Here is a 20,112-nt window from a genome sequence, read left to right on the forward strand (position 1 = left end):
TCTTGTTATTCCGCCTCTAGAAGCTGTGAGACGTGTAGTCAGCGCGAAATGTGTTTGCGCAAAAACTTTTTGTGGCAAGATTACTTTTTGTATGGACAAGATTAATCTTAGTGTATTGCGTCTTCAGTGCGCATCCGCATATTGGACAACGTGTATATAGTATCTCATTGTACCATATCATAATCATCCGCCACCTACCTTTACCTGTATTTCCCACTTCCCGTTACCCCAGTGAGGAGCAGCAGGCTAGAGACACGCTTTCCAGGCCGACCTCTCCTCCTTTCTCTTCATTAAAATCTACCCCTCCTCCTATCGCCCGCGTCTTCACCGATCCTCCTTTGTAGGTACGTGCCATTATCGTGTATCATCATCATTATCATCCTCATAACCGCGGCCAGTATTACTTCATAGTGGGTATGCGCCATCAGTAGAGAAAAATCGAACCCAACCGATCGAACTCCGAACCGGTAAGCGGTCAATCAACATAGCATAAATGGATCATAACTGTCCACGCCAATTAATTATTGAGTAGTCGTTAGAAACAGCGAAGTCGGTACCTCTAAAACGTACAATTCAGCAGCAAATGCGTCTTGATCCTCTTGTTGAAAGAAGAGTCTTCCAGTGCGTGAGAATGTTCCAGCCCGCGTGCTGCATTTAGCTTGCAAACGGGCGGGTAAACGTCACGCGGTACATTGAAGTTACCAGAACACCAGTTTCCTTTTCTGGCAATCGTTTCAGTATGTAACAAATACTTTCGTGTTACTCTGGAGTGAGACTTGGTTTTTTCGTTCCTCTCCTTATGGTTCCTTGCAGGAACGTTTTGCGTTTTATTGCATGGCTACACTGCTGCTGTTTGGAGACCGGCATGCAAATGAATATTTTATCACGTTGATAACAGAGCAATAAAAGCCAGGGCTTCCTTGTCTCTTTCTAACTTTGAGGGTGCTAGCTTCTGGACAATATGGTGGGGCGGAGCCATCGGTTACTCACCGGTGAACCATACGGACGCACTCTGTCCCCGGCCTGAAAGGCGCTTTTAATTCCTCGGTGAACAGTTCTAGGAAAAGTGTCCATGCTAAACAAATCGCGTTCAACCCTCTGAACGCCACAAAACCCTGCAGAAGAACGCATACGGCGGCGGCCGACGTGCAACTAAGGTATCTATCTCCCATTCCGGAGATACCGGACAAACCGAGCTCCAATACAAACAGAAATGGGCCCAAGCGCGTGCCGTGCACGGAGGTAACAAGAGGCGCAAAGGAAGCCTTGATCAGAGCAGGAGCGTTTTCTATAACCAGCAAAACAATGTTTAAAACGCGAGTGGATGCTGACTTGAAGCAGAAAGTAAAGCGGCGTCAGCAGGCAGGAACCAAGGGCGGGAAAGGTCAGTGGACGTTTGCTTGCAAATGCAGAAACCTGGTGGCATCCATACGTCATGATGAGACATCAGCGGAACGGTAACGGGTCATCCACTGGTGTATGCAAGTACTTTCATAAATGCGTCATACAGGGCAAGTTGTCTTCGGTGTACATTATTGCATATGGACTCTGGGTACTCCCGCACGTGCTTGTGGTGTTCCAGATCAAGAAGGTCACCTTAAGGGAAGCGTTTTCTCACCTAAACGTGTCCAATTTTGTTGTCTGGTCTTAAATTACAAATGGCCGCTAAACAAGCTTCGCGCATACTCCTGGAGATCATTTGATATACATTAGCTTTAGGAGGGCTATGCCGGTTATTTTAAATGCAAAGTATAGTATTTCCGGTATCTCTCAGCCGATAATTCTGTGTGGCTGGTACGCAAATGTAAACTGAGATATCTCTCATTGTCTTAGTTTCTATAAAACAAATTAGTACTAAGCTCGAGGGCGCGGAATCAAATCCCGGCCGCACCGGCCATATCTCGACGGGGCGAAATGCAAAAAAAAACGTCCATGTACCGTGCATTGGGTACAAAACCCCAGGCGGTGAAAATTAATCCGGAGTCTCTCACTACGACGTGCCCCACAATTATATCGTGGTTTTGGCACGTAAGACCTCAGAACGTGTAAATAAAAGAACTGTTGTTTCAATAAGGCACCAGGTGTCATTCATGTTTGATACCTTTTGAGCTAATTGTGATGATGCACCGGATCTTCAGCAATAGTGTAAATATATATTTAATAATGTGTCGATCATTTTGTTTCTGCCGTCCTGAAAAAAAAAACGAACACAAATATCTTTCGATGTATAGCTCTGCATGGCGGAGATAAAGGAAACTAAGAACAACGCAGTAAAGGAAAACGCTCTCGTAGGGACGGTTGATTTAAGAATGAAGTGTTTACTACGTTCACCTTGCACGCGAAATTGCGCACAATAAACAGTAATAATATACTGTATTGCTTCCACAATTTATTTACGAACCTGCAGTCAGACGTTTGCCACTAAGCGTTCCTACATCACGTGACTATTAGGTGTTTCACATTGACTGTACTATCCATGACCGTTCAAAAATAGCGTGCTCATTTACTGATCACTTGAAATTCGTTTCTGCTAGTCTTGACAGTACAATTGCATGTTTACATTCCCCCTTAGAATTGATACTTGATATAGAAAGCAAAAAGGGCATACATACTGAACTACTCAATATTGACCTGAAAATACCTGTGGATCCGATATATCTAACGAAGTTTAGAAAAATGAGTCTATAGCAAAATACTTCCACAATCTGTTTTTTAAGATAATTGTACGAATAGCATGTCTGAAAGATTGGAATATGACTAAGGTGAAGTTTGTGTAGACGATTAGGAGCATACACTGCGTCTAGAATTACAGCTCTAATTTAGCGCAGGACGAACAGAGCTCGGTGCGGTGTGAGCGATAGGGCCTTATTTTTTGGCCGATGTGTCTGCAATGCCCTAGCGAATGAATTTAAGGCCGGAATTTTGCAATCAGAAGCTAGATTTATAGCTCACACTTTGCCATACATTGCTTCTTCACCGCCACTGCTACTCAACCAATGAATGGCGTCAAAGCACCAACTTTTATGACAACTTTGCTGTGCTGCGCTTCTGCTACACCAAGGCGGATCTGTTTATGCGCTCGTCTCACAGGTCGCGTCGTTCCGGCCATGACTGCATACAGCCTGGAGGTGCCCAGCGAGTACGGCTACGTGGTGCTCGTCGGGGTGGGCTCCACCCTGGTCAACGCGTGGCTCTCCTTCCGCGTCGGAAGGGCGCGAAAGAAGTACGACGTCAAGGTGGGCTGTTTCCCCCCTCTCTGGAGACGTGCGTTTGTCGAAACACCGCAATTGTCAATACTGCAGAGTCAATCTCGCTTCAGTAATTCTTTTAAGCGAGTTTTTGAAGCGAAGCGTTCCCTGCCTAGCCACCCCAGGGTTATGGCGTGTCGTGGTTGTCGGCTGTCTCGCTAAGTAAAAGCTATTCCTCAATAAAACGAGAAAACTGTGCGTCCCGTGGTGCGTTTCGAATATTGGTCGACTGGCTCAGCAGCCTGATGCTCGACCTATTCTGTCCGGTGTGTACCGTTATATTCTGCATTCTGTCGCACATGTTCTTGGTGTTACGATTGAGGTTGCGATGAGCCATGCGTTTCTAGGTGAATCCACGCCGAGCTTCGTCGTGCCGGCCGTACTCGCAAAAGCTCGTTAAGCGTAAAAATTATTGCTTAGAACCCAAAATAAGCTTGGTCTAAACGTATCCCGATAACGCCTGGGAACCGAATAATTTTTTTGCTAGCCACCAGCAAAGAAAATGTTAATGACACCACTCCCACTTTCAATAAGAAATTCTGCAGTACCTCCGTAGGAACTTTTTTGTTCTATTGTTGTGGGTGGTAAAATAAATACAGTCAAACGGCAGAATAAATACCCATTGATAAGTACGGAGCCTCAAGGTGTCTTAGTTTCTTTTTCCCCGCCCTGTTGAGCTGTAATTAACAAACAATGAACCCTAAGATTACTGCTGTAATGCTGCTCCGTGTGTGCGGTGGCCAAGGTGGCTCGCACTAATTTGGCCAAATTAGAGTGTTTGAATTTAAGAGGAAGCTTTAGTTCGAGTGCTCCTTTATAAATATATGTTAACCGAAAATTCGTTTTTCTCGGCAACGACTGCACCATACTTGACAGGGTTTGTTGCATTTAGAAGACAAACTTAAAATCTAGTGACTTAGTCTCGAGGTCTGTATTTATGTCGTTAATGTTTTTTTGAAAATTGGCGGAAATCAAAACTTTTTACAAAGCGAATACTTCGAGTTTACAACTCTGTACCTCAGCAAGAAAGAATGATATCGCAATTCTCTGAATAGCATCTAATAGTGCATCTAAAGCTGACCAAATTTATATGTTACACATGAATCTGAAAAAAATTATTAATATGGAAATACGGCTTTTGCACATCCCTTGTACATACGTGACAAATTCACGTAAGGTATGAACTGACATATCCAATTTGTCCACTTTTCATTATCTTATGGATGCCATTGACAGTACCGCGATATCTGTTCTTGACGCAGAGCTATTAATTTATAAATTTCGGGTGTTTATTTTTTCGAACTTGCGAATTCTTCAAACTTTTTTCCACAAAGTTCAGGCACTAAATTGAAGTTCTACTTGCAACAGTCACAAGAATTTATCTTTCTCTCTAAAATGCAACAACTTTCATTAAAATTGGTCCAGGGATTATCTCAGAAGAGTGTTTTTGCATCTTACATGTATTTGAATTGGCCCCATCGAAGTTGAGCCCGAGCTAAAGCTTCCTCTTAATCACACATGTGAGCACGCACAGAACGGTATGTTTGCCGGCATTGTTAACGAGTGTTCCACTATCTTCATTAATCACGTGGGCCAGGTGTGCGATTTCTTTATTCGTCTTTGTCATGTATTTTTGCAAATGTAGAGGCAACCTCACAGACAAAAGTACTGGCAGTAAATGGAGCACGATACTCATTAGAGCTCAAGCGACTCGCATCGAGATATGTGAACGCCAGCTACGTGCTTTGGTATTTTTGTGGATTCCTTCAAAACCTCATATTATTTAAATCACACTACCCTACTAGAAAAGCTTAACTATTGTGTGGCTGCTGGCGTCTTTTTGCAATTAATACGAAAGCATGTTCAATACCGCATGCATCAAGCAGTTATAAACAGTCAAGCATCTTATTTAAAACGGCTTAGTGCAAGGGTGCGACAAGGAATGATATAGGGACATTTTGCTTTATCGCATATATGTAGTGATGATGTAGTAACTACTGAAAAAGCCGGGATATATATTCTGATATGCAGATAAGACGAGCACACTTGTCACCCGAAGAATCCTACAGATGTCATGATCAAAGAAAATGAGGCACTAACCAAACTATCGTTCTTTAACCACAAATGTTAACAAAACAAAGGCAGTTTTTTAAGGGCGAAAATTTGAAATGTTCACACATGTGCACCACTGCAGCTTAATTACTTCATCATACCAATTGTTCTATATGTCAAGTGTCTCGGTGCTGTGTTTCAACAACTTATGATGTGGAATGCTCATGCGGAAATGGTAAACGGTAAGCTGTCTCAGCTATCTGCAGTACTTTACAAGATTCGTTTTTTTAGTTTGTTTTTTCTGTTGTACAAATATTTGTTCTTAACCTATTTAAGCTATTGTTATTTTTCCCTGAGCTACTTCAATGCTATTTCATAATAATACACTTCATACCACACAGAAAAGGCCATAGGTTGGATCCTACGTGTTCCTCAAACTTACAATAATCCTTTATTTTAACAGCTCAATTTCCTACTAATGCCGAATATGTATTAATGAATTTTAACACAACGCTACGCAATCGATATTAGAAGAAATACCTACACCTTATAACATGTCTCTAACTTGACTCGAAAGCATAAAACAGTCAAAATACGCAACATTGAATTATGGGAAATGCCAAGGGCCAGAACAGCTATACATATGAAATGCTTCAGTTTCAACTCCCTTATCATCTCAACAAAGCGAACATCTCACAACTTATTCGGTCACCACCAGAAGTATGTTGACATGTCTAATTGTTTATTTTTGTTGGGTGACCCCGTTTCACCATCTTAGAAATGTTATCACTCAGGCCAAGAGGCCTTTGCATGTATCGGAAGTTTCTCGAATGTTATCGAGGGTTATACGAGCTGTCTGTTGTCATTGAACCTTGTGTACTGCTTGTACACGTGACGCTAGTTGTGTAGAACTTTCTGGAAGACACGCTGGCACCAGCGATTATTCTGGAACCTACGATGACTCATATATTAAAGCCCACGCACTCGCCCCGAAGATCACATTTCGACGATCGCCGACCATGTTCGCTGTTATCGCTCTGCTTTGAGTTTAATTTGCTTTTGTGGGCACAAGTTTGCCCAATAAAAGTTAGTTTCGTCGTTCATAGATTTGCAGCTTTATTATTCACCGTCCTTACTACGTGACAATACTGCCGGGAGACAGAAGAGTTCAGCAGGATTAGGCTGGCACCGATGTTGAAGAGGTAGAGGTTGCTCATCGCCATCTTGGCTGCTGTTACGCCTGTGATGCTGATGCTCGCCTTGTAAATATTACTAATGTACGTGTTTTTGTGCAACATTTCTGGTGGAGGTGCGGGGTACGCTGTAGGTTTATCCCCACCACCTAAGCACGGAACTCCGAAGTGGTCGCCGCGTTGTTCCCTCGACAATGGCCACTGAAAGACACACCACACTGGAACCTACCGTGGGGCAGCCATCTCCACCGCCTCTCATCTTATCACTTCCAAAAGATTCAGGCACATTCTGTAGCAAAGATGACGTGGACGTCGAGGATTGGATCTCATGGTATGACCGCGTCAGCAAACAGAAGAGGTGGGACGATACGCTTGGGGTGGCACATGTGGTATTTTATCTTAAAGTAATCGCGCGCGTCTGGTGCGAGACGCATGAGTAAGATCTGACCAGCTGGCACCTACGCGAAGAAAAACTGAACTTTTTCAGCAAGCCCTTGGGTCATCAGCTAGCCGCTACGAAAGAACTTGGCTCTCGTGCGCAGTCATCTACTGAATGATACATCTTCTATATTCGTGATATTCTAGCGCTCTGCGTAATGCTGACGGTAACATGTCCGAAGTATACAAGATTGCGCACAAACTCAAACGCATCGCTGATGACGCATTCAACCTCTTGGTATTCAGGAATTCTGCTACTGTGGATGCTATTGTGAAAGAGTGTCGGTGATTCGAACAAGCAAAATCCCATGGTATCGTCCAGCAATTCACCAGGCTCCCCAATACTTCCGCATCATCAGCATATAAATACCCGCCACCGACATCGCCTGCATCGGACACTTCGAAACGTATCGTTCGTGGTGAAATAGAAGCAATGTCTCCAGCCCCTCTTGTGCCCTATGTCTCGATGGCCAACCAGCCTATGGTTTCTTTTATTCAAGCCGTGGTTTCACGTGACGTCACTAATTTGAGACTACTCTCTGGCTGCACCATACGCGTTCCACCAGTAACGCCAGTCACACCACCAATTCGACCTGTCAACCCGAGGAAACGGTCCTTTTACTCGCGATACAGCAATCCAGCTGAGTCGAGGACGCCGGATGATCTGCCGAATATGCCTGGCGTGCTCTCGAGTTAGGCATATTGCACGGCACTGCTGGAAACGTTGGACGTCGCCGACTGGCTGGAGCACCCAGAACCGTCGTCCTGAAGGCTACTCCCGTGCAACATGATCGCGCTCTCTACCGACTGACACGCCCGATGTCGACACTCGCACCAATGTGTATAGCAGGTCGCGATCCCACCACAACCACCAATCTCGCTCGCCTCAAGCCCGCCCTTTCCCTTGGCCTGCCAACCCTGACCCCTACGCATCGGAAAACTAACGAGTGCAGCACCCTGAGGCGGCACTGCTTTTTTGACCCGGCTTCAAAATCGTCGTGTGGCTGTCCCTACTCGCTCTAATTTGTTCAAAGTCCAAGTCGACAGTGTTGCTGTTACGGCCCTTATTGACACCGGTGCACAAATCTCGGTGATGAGCGCTAGTCTTCGTGAGAAGCTGAAGAAAGTACTGACCCTTGCCGTGCAGCGTACAGTACCAGTCACCGATGAAAGCACACCTACTGTTGTTGGAACGTGTACTGCCTGCATCACTATATCTGCCCATCGGACAAGTGCTCTGTTTCTTTTGATTGAACAGTGCCCATACTACGTGATCTTGGGCACTGAGTTTTTGTCTACAACTTCAGCCCTCGTTGATTGCGGCACCGGTGCCCTTCAACTTGAACTTTCTTCTGTCCCCGAGACTCTTGCCGCTAGGACCACGCAACTGTGTACTCTAGAGTTCGTGCAATTGCCACCCCAATCTACTTCTTGTTGATCTATTGGTGCCCTCTACCTCTGTCGCTGACGAAGCTTACGTTGCATCTTCTATCATTGACGTTGTCTTGGCACACGATGTGGCCCTACCACGCACGGTTGTCGAAAGCATCAACAATGAAGCTTATCTACCTGTACTTACCTTTGGCTTATCCGTCCATGTTTTATCTCCCGGAATTCCGCTTGCAACATTGTCGTGCCTAAATGACTTGCAGATCTCCACGCTAACATGTGGAGCCCCTTCAAGTACCACCTGTGCAGGAGGATCCATCACATTGCCCACCAGTGAACTCGACAAGATAATAGCCGGGGACCGTTCATCGCCGACATGAAGAAAGTTCGAGATAGAAAGAGCACAGGCATTGGTGTCAGGGTTGATGTTGTCTGGCGGATCGTCAGGAGATCGGGACAGGCAGTCCGCGTCTTGATGTAATTGGCCAGACTTGTGCATGACGGCGAGCGAGTATTCTCGTAAGCGCAAAGCCTAGCGTCCACCTGCGCGCGCTGGTGAGCTTTGCCGTGTGCTAACGTCATACCGGTATGTTTTTGACTTCGACTCACACCCACTTGGCCAGACAACGGTTGTCATGCATTGAATCGAGACCGACGAACAAAGGCTATTCATCATCGTCCTTATCGTGTTTCTGCTTCTGAATGGGCGATTATACAAAAAAAATCGACAAGATGGCGGAAAGAGACATTATAGAACACTCTAGTAGCCGTTGGGCATCTCCAATTGTGCTCGTCAAGAAAAAAGGCGGCGCCTGGCGATTTTGTGTTTGTGGTTTTTGTGTCGATTACAGGCACCTCAGCATCACTAAGAAGGCCGTATATCAGTTGCCACGCATAGATGATGCCCTTGACTGCCTTCTTCGAGCGAGTTATTTTTCGGGCACCGGCTTGTGGTGTGGCTATTGGCAGGTCGCCGTAGATGCTATGGACCGCGAGACGACCGTATTTCCAACACCGGGTGGCCTGTGCCAATTCAAGGTTATGCTTTTCGGTCTATGTATTGCGCTAGCTACATTTGAGCGCCTGATGGATGCGCTTCTTCGAGGCATCAAATCGTCGACCTGCTCATGTTATCTAGGTGACAATATTATTTTGTCAACGACATTCAGCGCCTGTCGGCCATTCACCATGGGTTTCGTCGGCACTGCGAAACCCTTGCTGGCACTTTGGTCGCAGCGAAATAAGGGTGCTCGGTCACCTTGTTGACGGTATAGGTATCCGACCTGTCCCAGAAAAAATTCGAGCCATGAAGCATTTTTATGTACCTTCCTTAAACACGCACCTTCACTCCTTCATTGGCTTATTTTCTTACTTCTGTCAGTTTGTCAAAATTTCACCAACATCGCCTGTCCACTCATCGAACGTCTCAAGAAAGATGTGCCTTTCATATGTGGTTGTGGAGCATCTCATGCATTTTCTGCGCTTATCCGCCATCAGACGACTTCTTCTCTCTTTCCGCACCTTGACTCATCTGCTCACACAGAAGTTCGGACGGCCACCATAGGACATGGCATCGGAGCCGTCCTTGTCCAGCACCAGCATAGTCGTGAATGCGTCATAGCGTACGTCAGCCTCCTGCTCTCTGCCCCAGAGAGCAATTAATCAATTAGCGAGCGTAAAGGTCTTGCCTTTGTTTGGGCCATCTCAACATTTTGGTCGTACCTCTTTGGCCATCGATTCACGGTAGTGACTGACCCCCATGCGCTCTGCTGGCTTTCCTCACTGAAAGATCTCTTGCACGCTGGGCTCCACGCTTACAAGAGTACTCGTTTTCCGTCGTGCACAAGCCTGGTCAATCACATCAGGACGCGGACTGCCTGACCCGATATCACGTTCATCCACCCGACAACACAAACCCTGACACCGATGATGCCTGTGTTCTTTTTATCTCGCACTTCCTTCATGTCGGCGATGAACAGCAGTGTGATCCGGCGTCACGTGCCATCATCGGCTGTCTCAGCTCCGGTGCCTCTGACAAGTCACTCCGGATGTTTACATTACATTGTGGAACTGTATACCACCACAGTGTGCATACCCCGACGGGCTTGAGCGCTTCCTGGTTGTGACCTCCCACATGCGTTCTACCATCCTCCAGCAGCTTCACGACGAACCCACAGCAGGCCCTCTTGATCTTATGCGCACTTATGACCACGTGCGGCGCCGTTTATTTTCGTCTGCGCTTTATCGCTCCGCACAGAGATATGTTGGCAGCTGCGAACTGTGTCAATGACTCAAGAGGCCACCGACGCTTCCCGCCGGCCTTCTTCGGCCTATTGGTGTCCCACTGGAGCCGTTCTTCTGCCTAGGCCTGGATCTGCTTGCACCTTTCGCTACATCAGCATCAGGGAACAAATGGGTCGCTATCGCGACAGGTTATGCCACGCGCCTACGCTATCACAAGCGCACTTCCAAGCAGCCGTGCTACCGAAATCGCCGGCTTCTTCGTCCACAATGTCATTCTGCATCACGAGCTCCTTGTCAGCTGCTCACCTATTGCGGTTCTTATTTCTTGTCCCATCTAATCAATGACCTCCTCCGCTGCTGTTCCACAAAACGCAAGGTCACCACCGTCTGTAACCCTCAGACAAACGGTCTTACCGAACGACTGAATCACACGATAACCGCCGTGCTTTCTATGTATGTTCCCGCCAACCACCGCTACTAGCATGCTACATTATTCTTTGTTCAATTCGTCTATAGCAAGTCACGCCACGATACTACAGGTTGTTCATCGTTTTATCTTCTTTTTGGCCGTAAACCAACACTCCCTATGGATACTTTACTACCATCCGCTCCATAACAACCATCCCAGTATGCGCAAGATGCCATCGCAACGGCGAACGCTGCGAGCAATATGGTGGGCGACCGTGGGTGACCGCCTCACGATGTCTCAAGCATCACAAGTTGTGTTGTGATTGCCGTCATAAGGATGTATATTACGCTCCAGGATCCTTAGTGCTCCTATGGTAGCCAACAATGTCACCTTTCTCTCAAATGCTCTCTTTTCAGCAGAACCCCTCTCTTCAACCTTCCATCTGTGGCGGCTATTGGCCAATAGCCTACATCAATCAAGAAGGGTGTTTGGTTCAGTGCGCTTCTTCCTGCTGTTACTGCGTATATTGATATAGCTTAATAAACAGGCTCAAATAAGCGAAAATCTGCTTTCGAATTTCTGTAATTATTACGTACACCGAAAGAAGCCGAGGCCACCAGCGCAGGAAATAAACTCTGGCCACCCTACATATCGGTGACGTTGTCGTCGGGTCTCGCTGATTTTACTTGTCTTGAACACTCAACTAGCCTCTAAACATGTAAAACTTCATATCAGATCACACGCACGATTGCCAGCGCATGTTGACTCCTGGCCGCTCCTGTTTAGACGCCTTGGCAGACATCACTTTGTATTGTGCTATTGGTAGCGCTTCAACATGCTCAAGTCGTATGTGGCTACTATCCGTCCGTCAAGCTGGTGCAGGACAAAGCCGGTGTGTGCCCCGTAAGTGCGGCCAGACCAGAGCATATGAGCGAGAGCATGCAGACAAGCACTGTCATGCACAAAGCAAACGCTGCGTACACGCATTGCACTCGCATGTGGCTGCGGTCTGCTATACCTAGCGTAGATACCACGGCCGCGTGGTGCTGCCAAGCTGCCACGAGTCCACTGGCCGAGCGCACTGCCGTTCGTTGAGGACAACCTCGTTTGGCTTACGTTTTGCGCATCGCAAGTGCGAAAATCACAATTAGTGGCGTCTACGTGAACATCCAAAATCAAATGTGAATATCAGCAGCGCTCGCTGATATTCCGTAGGCGGAGCATTGTAGGCACGCCCCGCCGCGCAAGGCATTGAAGAAAGAGCGGAAGCATCGTGAAGGGGGTGTTTGATTTCCAATAACTCCGCTTCTGCTGAACGCATCGAAATACTTTTTTGTGACAAAGCATTTCTGAAATTACTTTTGCGTCAAGTGCATTTATCCAATTAAGGAAAGAAGCGGCTTAGGGCCCCTTTAAGGACACAAGCTGCAGCTTTCAGTCACACAAAAAGCCTGCAAAACATTTCGTAAGGAATCAGAGCGCGAAACCACACACACACATGAATAAATAGGAGGAGGATGCGCACGCGCTCAATCAAATCGCCCGGCAACAAGTTATAACAACTCATACTAAGTAGGGTACAAAGGTAAACGCGGGGTCACAAGGACCGCCAAAAATACTTATAGAGGGGGATAGTGAAGCCACAACCACTTTCGCCACGCGCGCCAGTAGCTCCATTCCTCAGCCTAGGCACTTCTGCAAGTGAAGTGGAACGGCTGGCGCATGCGGGTGGTGGCTGGTTTACACTACTACCAGGTGGTTATGAGCTGGTTGGTGATCATGATGGACCGTGTTAACTCGGGCGAATGGAGCACGAAGAAACCCACGACAAAGTGTTATACGCTGCTTCCGCGTTCAACATACAGGATTGTCTTTGGTACTTGTTCATTGGGAATAACTCAGGTATTCATGATGTTCCCTAAGTAAATGACAAGCGTGCCATAGGCAGGGAGAAGCAAAGGTTATGTGGCACGTGAAACTAAACTTTGACTACTCAAGCGTAAACAGGTTGGTCTGGCAGAGTTTTTTTTACCTTCTTGGTGAATTCATTGCGATACTTTCTTGGAAATGCGCCATGTTTTCCACCTAAATTTCCATAATTTCCGCATTCATATTATGGCACTTCAATCATACTGACAGGCGCAAGTGGTATTGCAAGAACTCGTTCGCGTAGTTTTACCACGAGTTGCCTTACTGAGAGGCTGCCCAACTTATTCCAGTGCCTGCATTTTTGTAGAGCGCAGCTCTTAGGCAGTCGTTCCTGCCTTGAGCGTCGGCGTAACTGAACAATCGAGCACCGCGAAAGATGAAAGAGCGAACGCGGAGCGCATCGGGAGATGTGAGATTGTGATAGCGAAAAGTGCACGAGGAGGAAAGCGGAAGAGGAGAGTATGGCGAAAGGGTGACGAGGCATGCGGTGAGTGCTTCCATCCATACCATATATGGAAAGAAAGCGTGGCTAACAATGCACTCCGCGCGAGCCATGCGTTCCCCTGTTCACGCTTTCATTCCGAAAAATGAGCGACGAAACTGGTGGAGCTCCTTCCTCTGCCGCTGCTGCTAAACGAGCTAATTGAGCTGAGGCTCAGCGCCGCCGTCGAGCGGACCCTGTCGTTCAGAATGCAATTCTTCGCCACAATATACAGCGAATTCAAAACACCTAAACAGCTGCGCTCTAAATTCGCATTAAGGAGTATTGTAATCGTCGGTTGTTTTTTTTTTCTTCAGTACCCGGCCATGTACTCGGACACCAGCATCGTCTTCAACTGCATCCAAAGATCCCACCAAAACTTGTAAGTGCAAGTTCAATTATTTTGTTATTGGATCTTGTGATCAATACACGAGTTGCAGAGCGTCCTTCCCAATGGTGAGAACCGTTTGTGCCGGCAATATGTACATACATCTGCAGGAGTAATATTTTGCAAATAATCTCGCTTCGGAAAAGTTCGCTTGCCCGCAACATTCACGGAAGGCAAGTACAATAGACATGGTCAGTATTCCAGATGTTCACATTGGAGAACAGCTAATAACGGAATTACGAAAATAGTCATCTATTTTTCCCCGCCATATGCTCACCTTGTTCACAAACATGCCGCTTGGCTGCAAATTTGCTTCACGGCATTTCGTTTTATCACTACCCTGCATGCAGTATGGTTGAACTGTGTTCTCGGTGGTAACTGCTGTAAGCCATAATCATGCAAATTGTCGCTGACTACAGTGCGGAGATTCACTGCGTCCCAACAAAGTTGCTCTGAAAATCCTTGAAACAGATTGCGATCCCTCTCCTTCCCGCCTAAAGCGGTGCTCACGTGACGTTTTTTTTTTTTTTTGAAGAAGCAGCTTGAACATGGGACACAGAGGGCAAGAGGCAGACACAACGCAGAGCTGAACTAACAACTATTGCTTTGTTGCTTTCCCAATGTTTTCCAAAATGAAGCGCACGCGCAAATATCAATTGTATTCAGGAATAGAGCCAGGGACCATTGAGAGAAGACTATGAAGTTCGGCAGCACGGAGAGCGCGAGCTAGCGACCGACGCTCTTGGGCCAAGGCTGTTGTTGTGCAGCCCTGCTTGTAAATAAACCCCTTTACAGTTTGGTGGAGGTGCGGGGTAATCTCCCAGTCTGCCAACCTGGAACTACGAAGCCGTACTTTAGCTCAAGCCTCAGCGATGCCAAAAGAAACCACCCCACAAGGCTGCCAGACTCAAGCCACCGCCTGTCCCAGCCTGCTGCCTCAGCGTCCCCCACCGATATTCAGCGGCACTGACGACCAAGATGTCGAGAAATGGTTGGCAACTTACCAGAGGGTGAGCGCAGTCAACAAATGGGTCGATGTGACTAGGTTGACCAATGTATTATTTTATTTGACCGGCATCACCATTCTCCGATTCCGAAATCACCAAGCGGAATAATAATTGGGCATCGTTCAAAACAACTTTTCCGGAAATCTTCGGGCGCCCCGTGGTACCCAAGCTCCTCGCAGAACAGGGACTTTGTGAACGCGCTCAACAAGCCGGTGAAAACCTCAGCAGTTATATTAAAGACGTCGTCAATTTGTGTAAGTGTCTAAGCCCGTCGATGCACGAGTCGGATAAGATGAAGCACATCCTGGAATAAATAGCCTATGACACATTTCAAATGTTATTGGCCAAAGATGTTCTCAGCGGATGTTGTTAGCTTGTGCCAGACATTCGACTAATTGCGCAGGAAACGAAACTCTGAAACAGAACGACTCAATCGGGGCATTGACTATGGGAGACCAGAATACCCTGTTATTTCAGATCAAGCGGTTCGTGCGTGAGGAGTTCACCCGACAGCCTTCAATTTTATTGAGCATGTCCGAGCCTGCACAGGCACAACATCTGGCCGCAATCGTGGGACAAATGATACAGGAAGCGATCACTGTCGCTTTTCTTTTAGCTCGTCCACCCCCTCTGGAGTCTGCACCCTTGTCGCACGCGCAAGTCGCTTCGCCTGGTCAACCAACCTATCCTTCCGCGTAGGTAGCCGTTCTGCCACCACCAGTTCCGTTACGCCGACCAGCCCCCACGTCTTCCAATCCATGGCGCACTGCGGACAATCGCCGTATATGTTATTCTTGCAGCTATGAAAGACATGTGGCACGCTTCTGTCGCCGTCGCCTTCCTTTTCAAACTGAGGTCATGCGCCTGTCGGCTCACGATTCCAGACGCTTTAACAGCTCAGTGCGACTACAACGATCGTCTTCGACCGAACGCCGGCCCTCCGCTAGTCGCCGATCCCTGTTAACCCGACGTCGCTCACTGTCACCTATGCACCATCGACCCTGCCCTTCTGACGCGGAAAACTAGATGCCGCAGTCCCCGAGGCATGAACTGCGGAAGGCGTCGAAAACTTCAAGTCCCCGAATTTGTCCAGCAAACCTGATCGAAGTTTTTGTGGATGGCTTTCGTACCCTTACGCTTGTGGACACTTACTGCCATTTCACTGATAGATATGAAACTTCTCCGCTTGCTAAAGAAGGTTACCACGACGTCAGAAGGATTGTCCCTTTGTACCGCCAGGGCACACCATGTTAAGCCGTCAGCTGCCTGCACAGCCCTCGTCGTCATTCAAAATGTTGGTATCTCACTGAGTTTCTTGCGCTACCGGCCTGTTCGCATGATGTGATCCTCGATTGGGATTTTCTCTCTCGCCATCATGCAGTTATTGACTGTGCTCGTGCCGAAGTGGCGCTCCCTGCGGTGTGTTCCGCGTCGTCTGAGGCTAAGTTGGTAAAGTTATTTGGGGCCGGCGATACAAACATGTCACCCAGTATTACAACCCTTGCCCCCGTGTCCTGTGCTGGTGTTGGTGATCTCATAGCTCTATTTACGTCCTCCAAGACCATTCAATGCCGCAGGAATCTCGCGTTAGCGTTAGCCCTTTTCGACATGCCTAACAGCACTACATCCTTGTTTGTTACGAATCCGCTGCCAGTTCCCTCAACCTCACTCCGTGGAGAGTGTATGGGCACAACTCAGGCATTCGACGTACCATCCATGTTCTGCCTTGATGACACGGCAACTTGCAACTTAGTGCCTTGACACCTACTGGTACGCCTGATCGCCCACCTTTAAGAATGTTTGGCTCCACCATCGACGACGAAGTTGCAGAGGCACACCATGAGAAACTTCTTGCACTCTTGCACCAGTTTTGTGGCTCGTTTGATTGCCAGAAGACGTCATTAGACCATACGCGCACTGTTCTCCATCCGAGTTACACCGGCACTCAAGCGCCTCTTAAACAGCGCCCTTACCGCGTATCCCCTGCTGCGCGTCGTGTGATCTCCGAACAGGACGACGACATGCTTCAGCACGGCGTCATTGGGCCGTCCTGCAGTGCGTGGTCGACGCATGTTTTTCTTGTCAAGAAAAAAGGAGGCTCAATCCGCTTCTGCGTTGATTACCTCCGATTAAACGAACCTACGAGCAACGATGTGTCATTGTCTGCCACGCATCGATGATGCCTTGGACTGCTTGCAGGGAGCCGAATTCTTTTCATCACTAGACTTAAGATCGGTTATTGACAGGTCCCTGTGGTACCATCCGATCGCCCGAAAACTGCCTTCGTAACTCACGATGGGCGGTACGAATTCATCTCCGTCGTCTGAAGGAAATGTTGAGCTATTTGACGCGCGCAGGACTTCAGCTTTATATCAACAAGTGCCGGTTCGGAGCTCATCAACTCACCATACTGGGCCACGTAGTCTCGAAGGACGGCATCCTTCCCGATCCGCCGAAAGTTCGTGATGTGGGTGAATTCCCGAGACCTACCACTGTGAAAGCGCTTCGCAGCTTCCTTGGTCTGTGCTCATACTTCCGTCGCTTTGGGAAGAACTTCGCTTCCATAATATCACCACTAGCGAAACTGCTCACCGGCGATGGCCATCTGTCTGGTTGGTCGCTGGCGTTAGATGAGGCTTTCGCAGCATTAAGTCGTCTCCTGACTTCGCCGCCCATTCTACGTCACTTCGACTCTACCGCTCCAACCGAGGTACACACGGATGACAGCGGGATCGAACTCGGCGCTGTACTTGCCCAACGAAAGCCGGGCTTCTGTGAGTACGTAGTTGCATTTACGATTCGTTCCCTCACTACGGCAGAGTGCAAGTACTCGGTTACCGAAAAAGAATGTTTACCAATTCTTTGGGCTTTGAAGAAATTTCGCCCTTACTCGTATGGTCATTCGTTTGATGTCGCCACCGATCACCACTCGCTCTGTTGGCTGGCTTCATTAAAGGATTCGTCGGGTTTACATGGACGCTGGGCACTCAACGTTTACAAGAATTCGATATTCGCGTCATCTACAGCTCAGGACGCAAGCACGCCGACATACTTTCCAGTTCACCGGTGCCTTCTGACGTTGCGCCTGTTTCTCTTTACGCGACTTCTTTCGCTCACATCAACATCACTGACATGTCTTCAGAACAGCGCAAGGACCCTTGTAAAACCTCGTTAATCAACGTTCTCTCTACGCCTTCAGTGACACCATCGCAGCGGCTCTCTCGTGCCCTTCATCACAAAGTACCTCATTATGCTCTCCGGGTCGCCATGTTTTACCGCCGCAACTATCAGTCAGGTGGTCGCAGAACGCTTCTTGTTATACCTCGACATTTGCGCTCCGACCTGTGCATGCACTTCCACCCACAAAACATGAACACTGGCGTTTTGAAAACCTATGATAGACTTCGCCAGCGATTCTACTGGCGATTCTACTGCACGCACACGTCCGCAAGTACATTCTTGCCGCATTGAGTGTCAACGCTGAAAAATAACTTGTCACACGCCTGGCCCATTGCAACATTTGTCGTGCCCAGCTCGCCCGTTTGATAGAATCGGCACAGACCTGTATGGGCGCCTTCCTTCCACCCATGCAAGCAATCAGTGGAATATTGTGTCCGTCGACGATCTTACTCGTTATGCCGAAACGGCCGCTCTCCTAGCAACTGGAGCTCGTGATGTTGCCTTGTTCACCTTGCGCAGCTTCGTTCTTCGCCACGGTGCGCCACTCGAGCTGCTTAGCGACCGAGGCCACGTGTTTCTTTCGCAAGTCGTACAAGAGCTTCTCAGTCAGTGCAATGCTATTCATCGCACCACTACAAGCTATTATCTGCAGACTAATGGCTTGACGGAATGCTTCAACCAAACACTCGGGGATATGCTCTCCATGTACACAGCCTCCGATTATTCTAATTGGGACTTGGTGGTTCCTTTCGTGACATGCCTAAACACAGGCATGCAAGCCACACCTGGATTTTCCCCTTTCTTTCTACTGTACGTACGGGAGCCTTCTACCACACTGGATACGAAACTCCCATACCGTCCGAATCTATCCGAATACCGCCTAGCCTCAGAACTCGCGCAGTGTGCCGAAGAGTGCCGCCAGCTAATACGCTCATTTACATCCGTCACACAAGGTCTTGAAAAAGAACGCCTTAACCTGGCTATATATATACGAGAGCAATAAGAAGCGTTCGCACCGTTTTCCAACCAGAGCAGCCCAGGCAACGTCGAGCTCGCACCTCCCCAAAAAACTGGTGATGTGGCTGCAGCGCCAAGCATTGCTCTTCGCTACAGCTACTCTCATCGGAAAAGGAGCCACCCTGACGACTCACGGTGAACATAGCACCCGTCAGTCGTAATAAGACTTCAGACGCTGTACGTGGATGGTTTCACGGCTGCGGCAGAGTTGGTCTATAGGAGGCATGGCATGCTCGACGATTTAGTTCACAGGCAATGTCGGCGCTACAGCCCGGTCAGGTCATTGATATTTGGAGACGAGCCTGGATGAGAGGCCAGCAGGAACAGCTGGAACCCAAAGCCACTCAAGGGAGTCTGGAAGAAAGTGGTGGCGCGGGTGGTTATCGTCATGTCGATATTTATGTTCCCATTGGTCGACGGTTATAATGGAACGGATGAGCTGACGGCATTCCGGCTGCTTCAGAGATGGGCGGCCGCTTCAGTGATGGGCGTCTTCAGAGATGCGTCGGGTCGGTACGGAACAATGGTGCCAAGTTCAGTCGAAGGTTCACGGTCATCCAAGTGGAAGAATGGAGAAAAGTTTGTGGTCACCAGTGGCGCAGTGTTGTAGGCGTACGTAATGAATGGCAATATAAGCTCCCAATCAGTGTGATCAGAGGCGAGTTATTTGGAGAGCATGTCGTTAAAGATGCGGTTTATTCTTTCCGTCAAACCATTAGTTTGAGGATGGTAGGCACTGGTGGTGTGATGGACGATGCGACTTCGGCAAGGAGCGTGTTTACGACTTTGGAGAGGAACACACGTCCTCTATCACTCAAAAGTTTGCGAGGTTCGCCGTGACGGAGACTGAAGTTTTCCAAGAGGAAAGATCCCACATCACGGGCTGTGGCAGTAGGCATAGTGGCTGTTTTTGCGTATCATGTCAAATGATCGATGGCGACGACTATCCAGGGAATTCCAGAAGTTGTGTTCGGAAGAGGCCCGTACAGGTAAATGACATAGCGATCGAAGGATTTGGCAGGGCGCGGAAACGTTTGGTGTGGACCAGAGACATGCTGAGCAGGAACCTTGCGGCGTTGGTAATGAGAGCACAATCGAAGGCACAATCGGATGAGGGCACAATCGGATGTATTTGCA

General features: G+C 48.0%; 1 protein-coding gene across 1 annotated transcript in view; it reads left to right on the top strand.

Annotated features, from left to right (window-relative positions):
* The first annotated feature begins 398 nt into the window (after positions 1-398).
* LOC135908075 (glutathione S-transferase 3, mitochondrial-like) overlaps positions 399-20,112 on the top strand; it is a 56,928-nt gene continuing 37,214 nt past the window's right edge. Inside the window, exons 1-3 of the mRNA XM_065439811.1 lie at positions 399-467; positions 3,091-3,236; positions 13,701-13,765. Coding sequence (XP_065295883.1) covers positions 3,108-3,236; positions 13,701-13,765 — 194 coding nt within the window. The 5' untranslated portion in view covers positions 399-467; positions 3,091-3,107. The remainder of the gene's footprint in view (positions 468-3,090; positions 3,237-13,700; positions 13,766-20,112) is intronic.

Source organism: Dermacentor albipictus, chromosome 5 (genome assembly GCF_038994185.2).
Source record: "Dermacentor albipictus isolate Rhodes 1998 colony chromosome 5, USDA_Dalb.pri_finalv2, whole genome shotgun sequence".
Lineage (NCBI taxonomy): Eukaryota > Metazoa > Arthropoda > Arachnida > Ixodida > Ixodidae > Dermacentor > Dermacentor albipictus.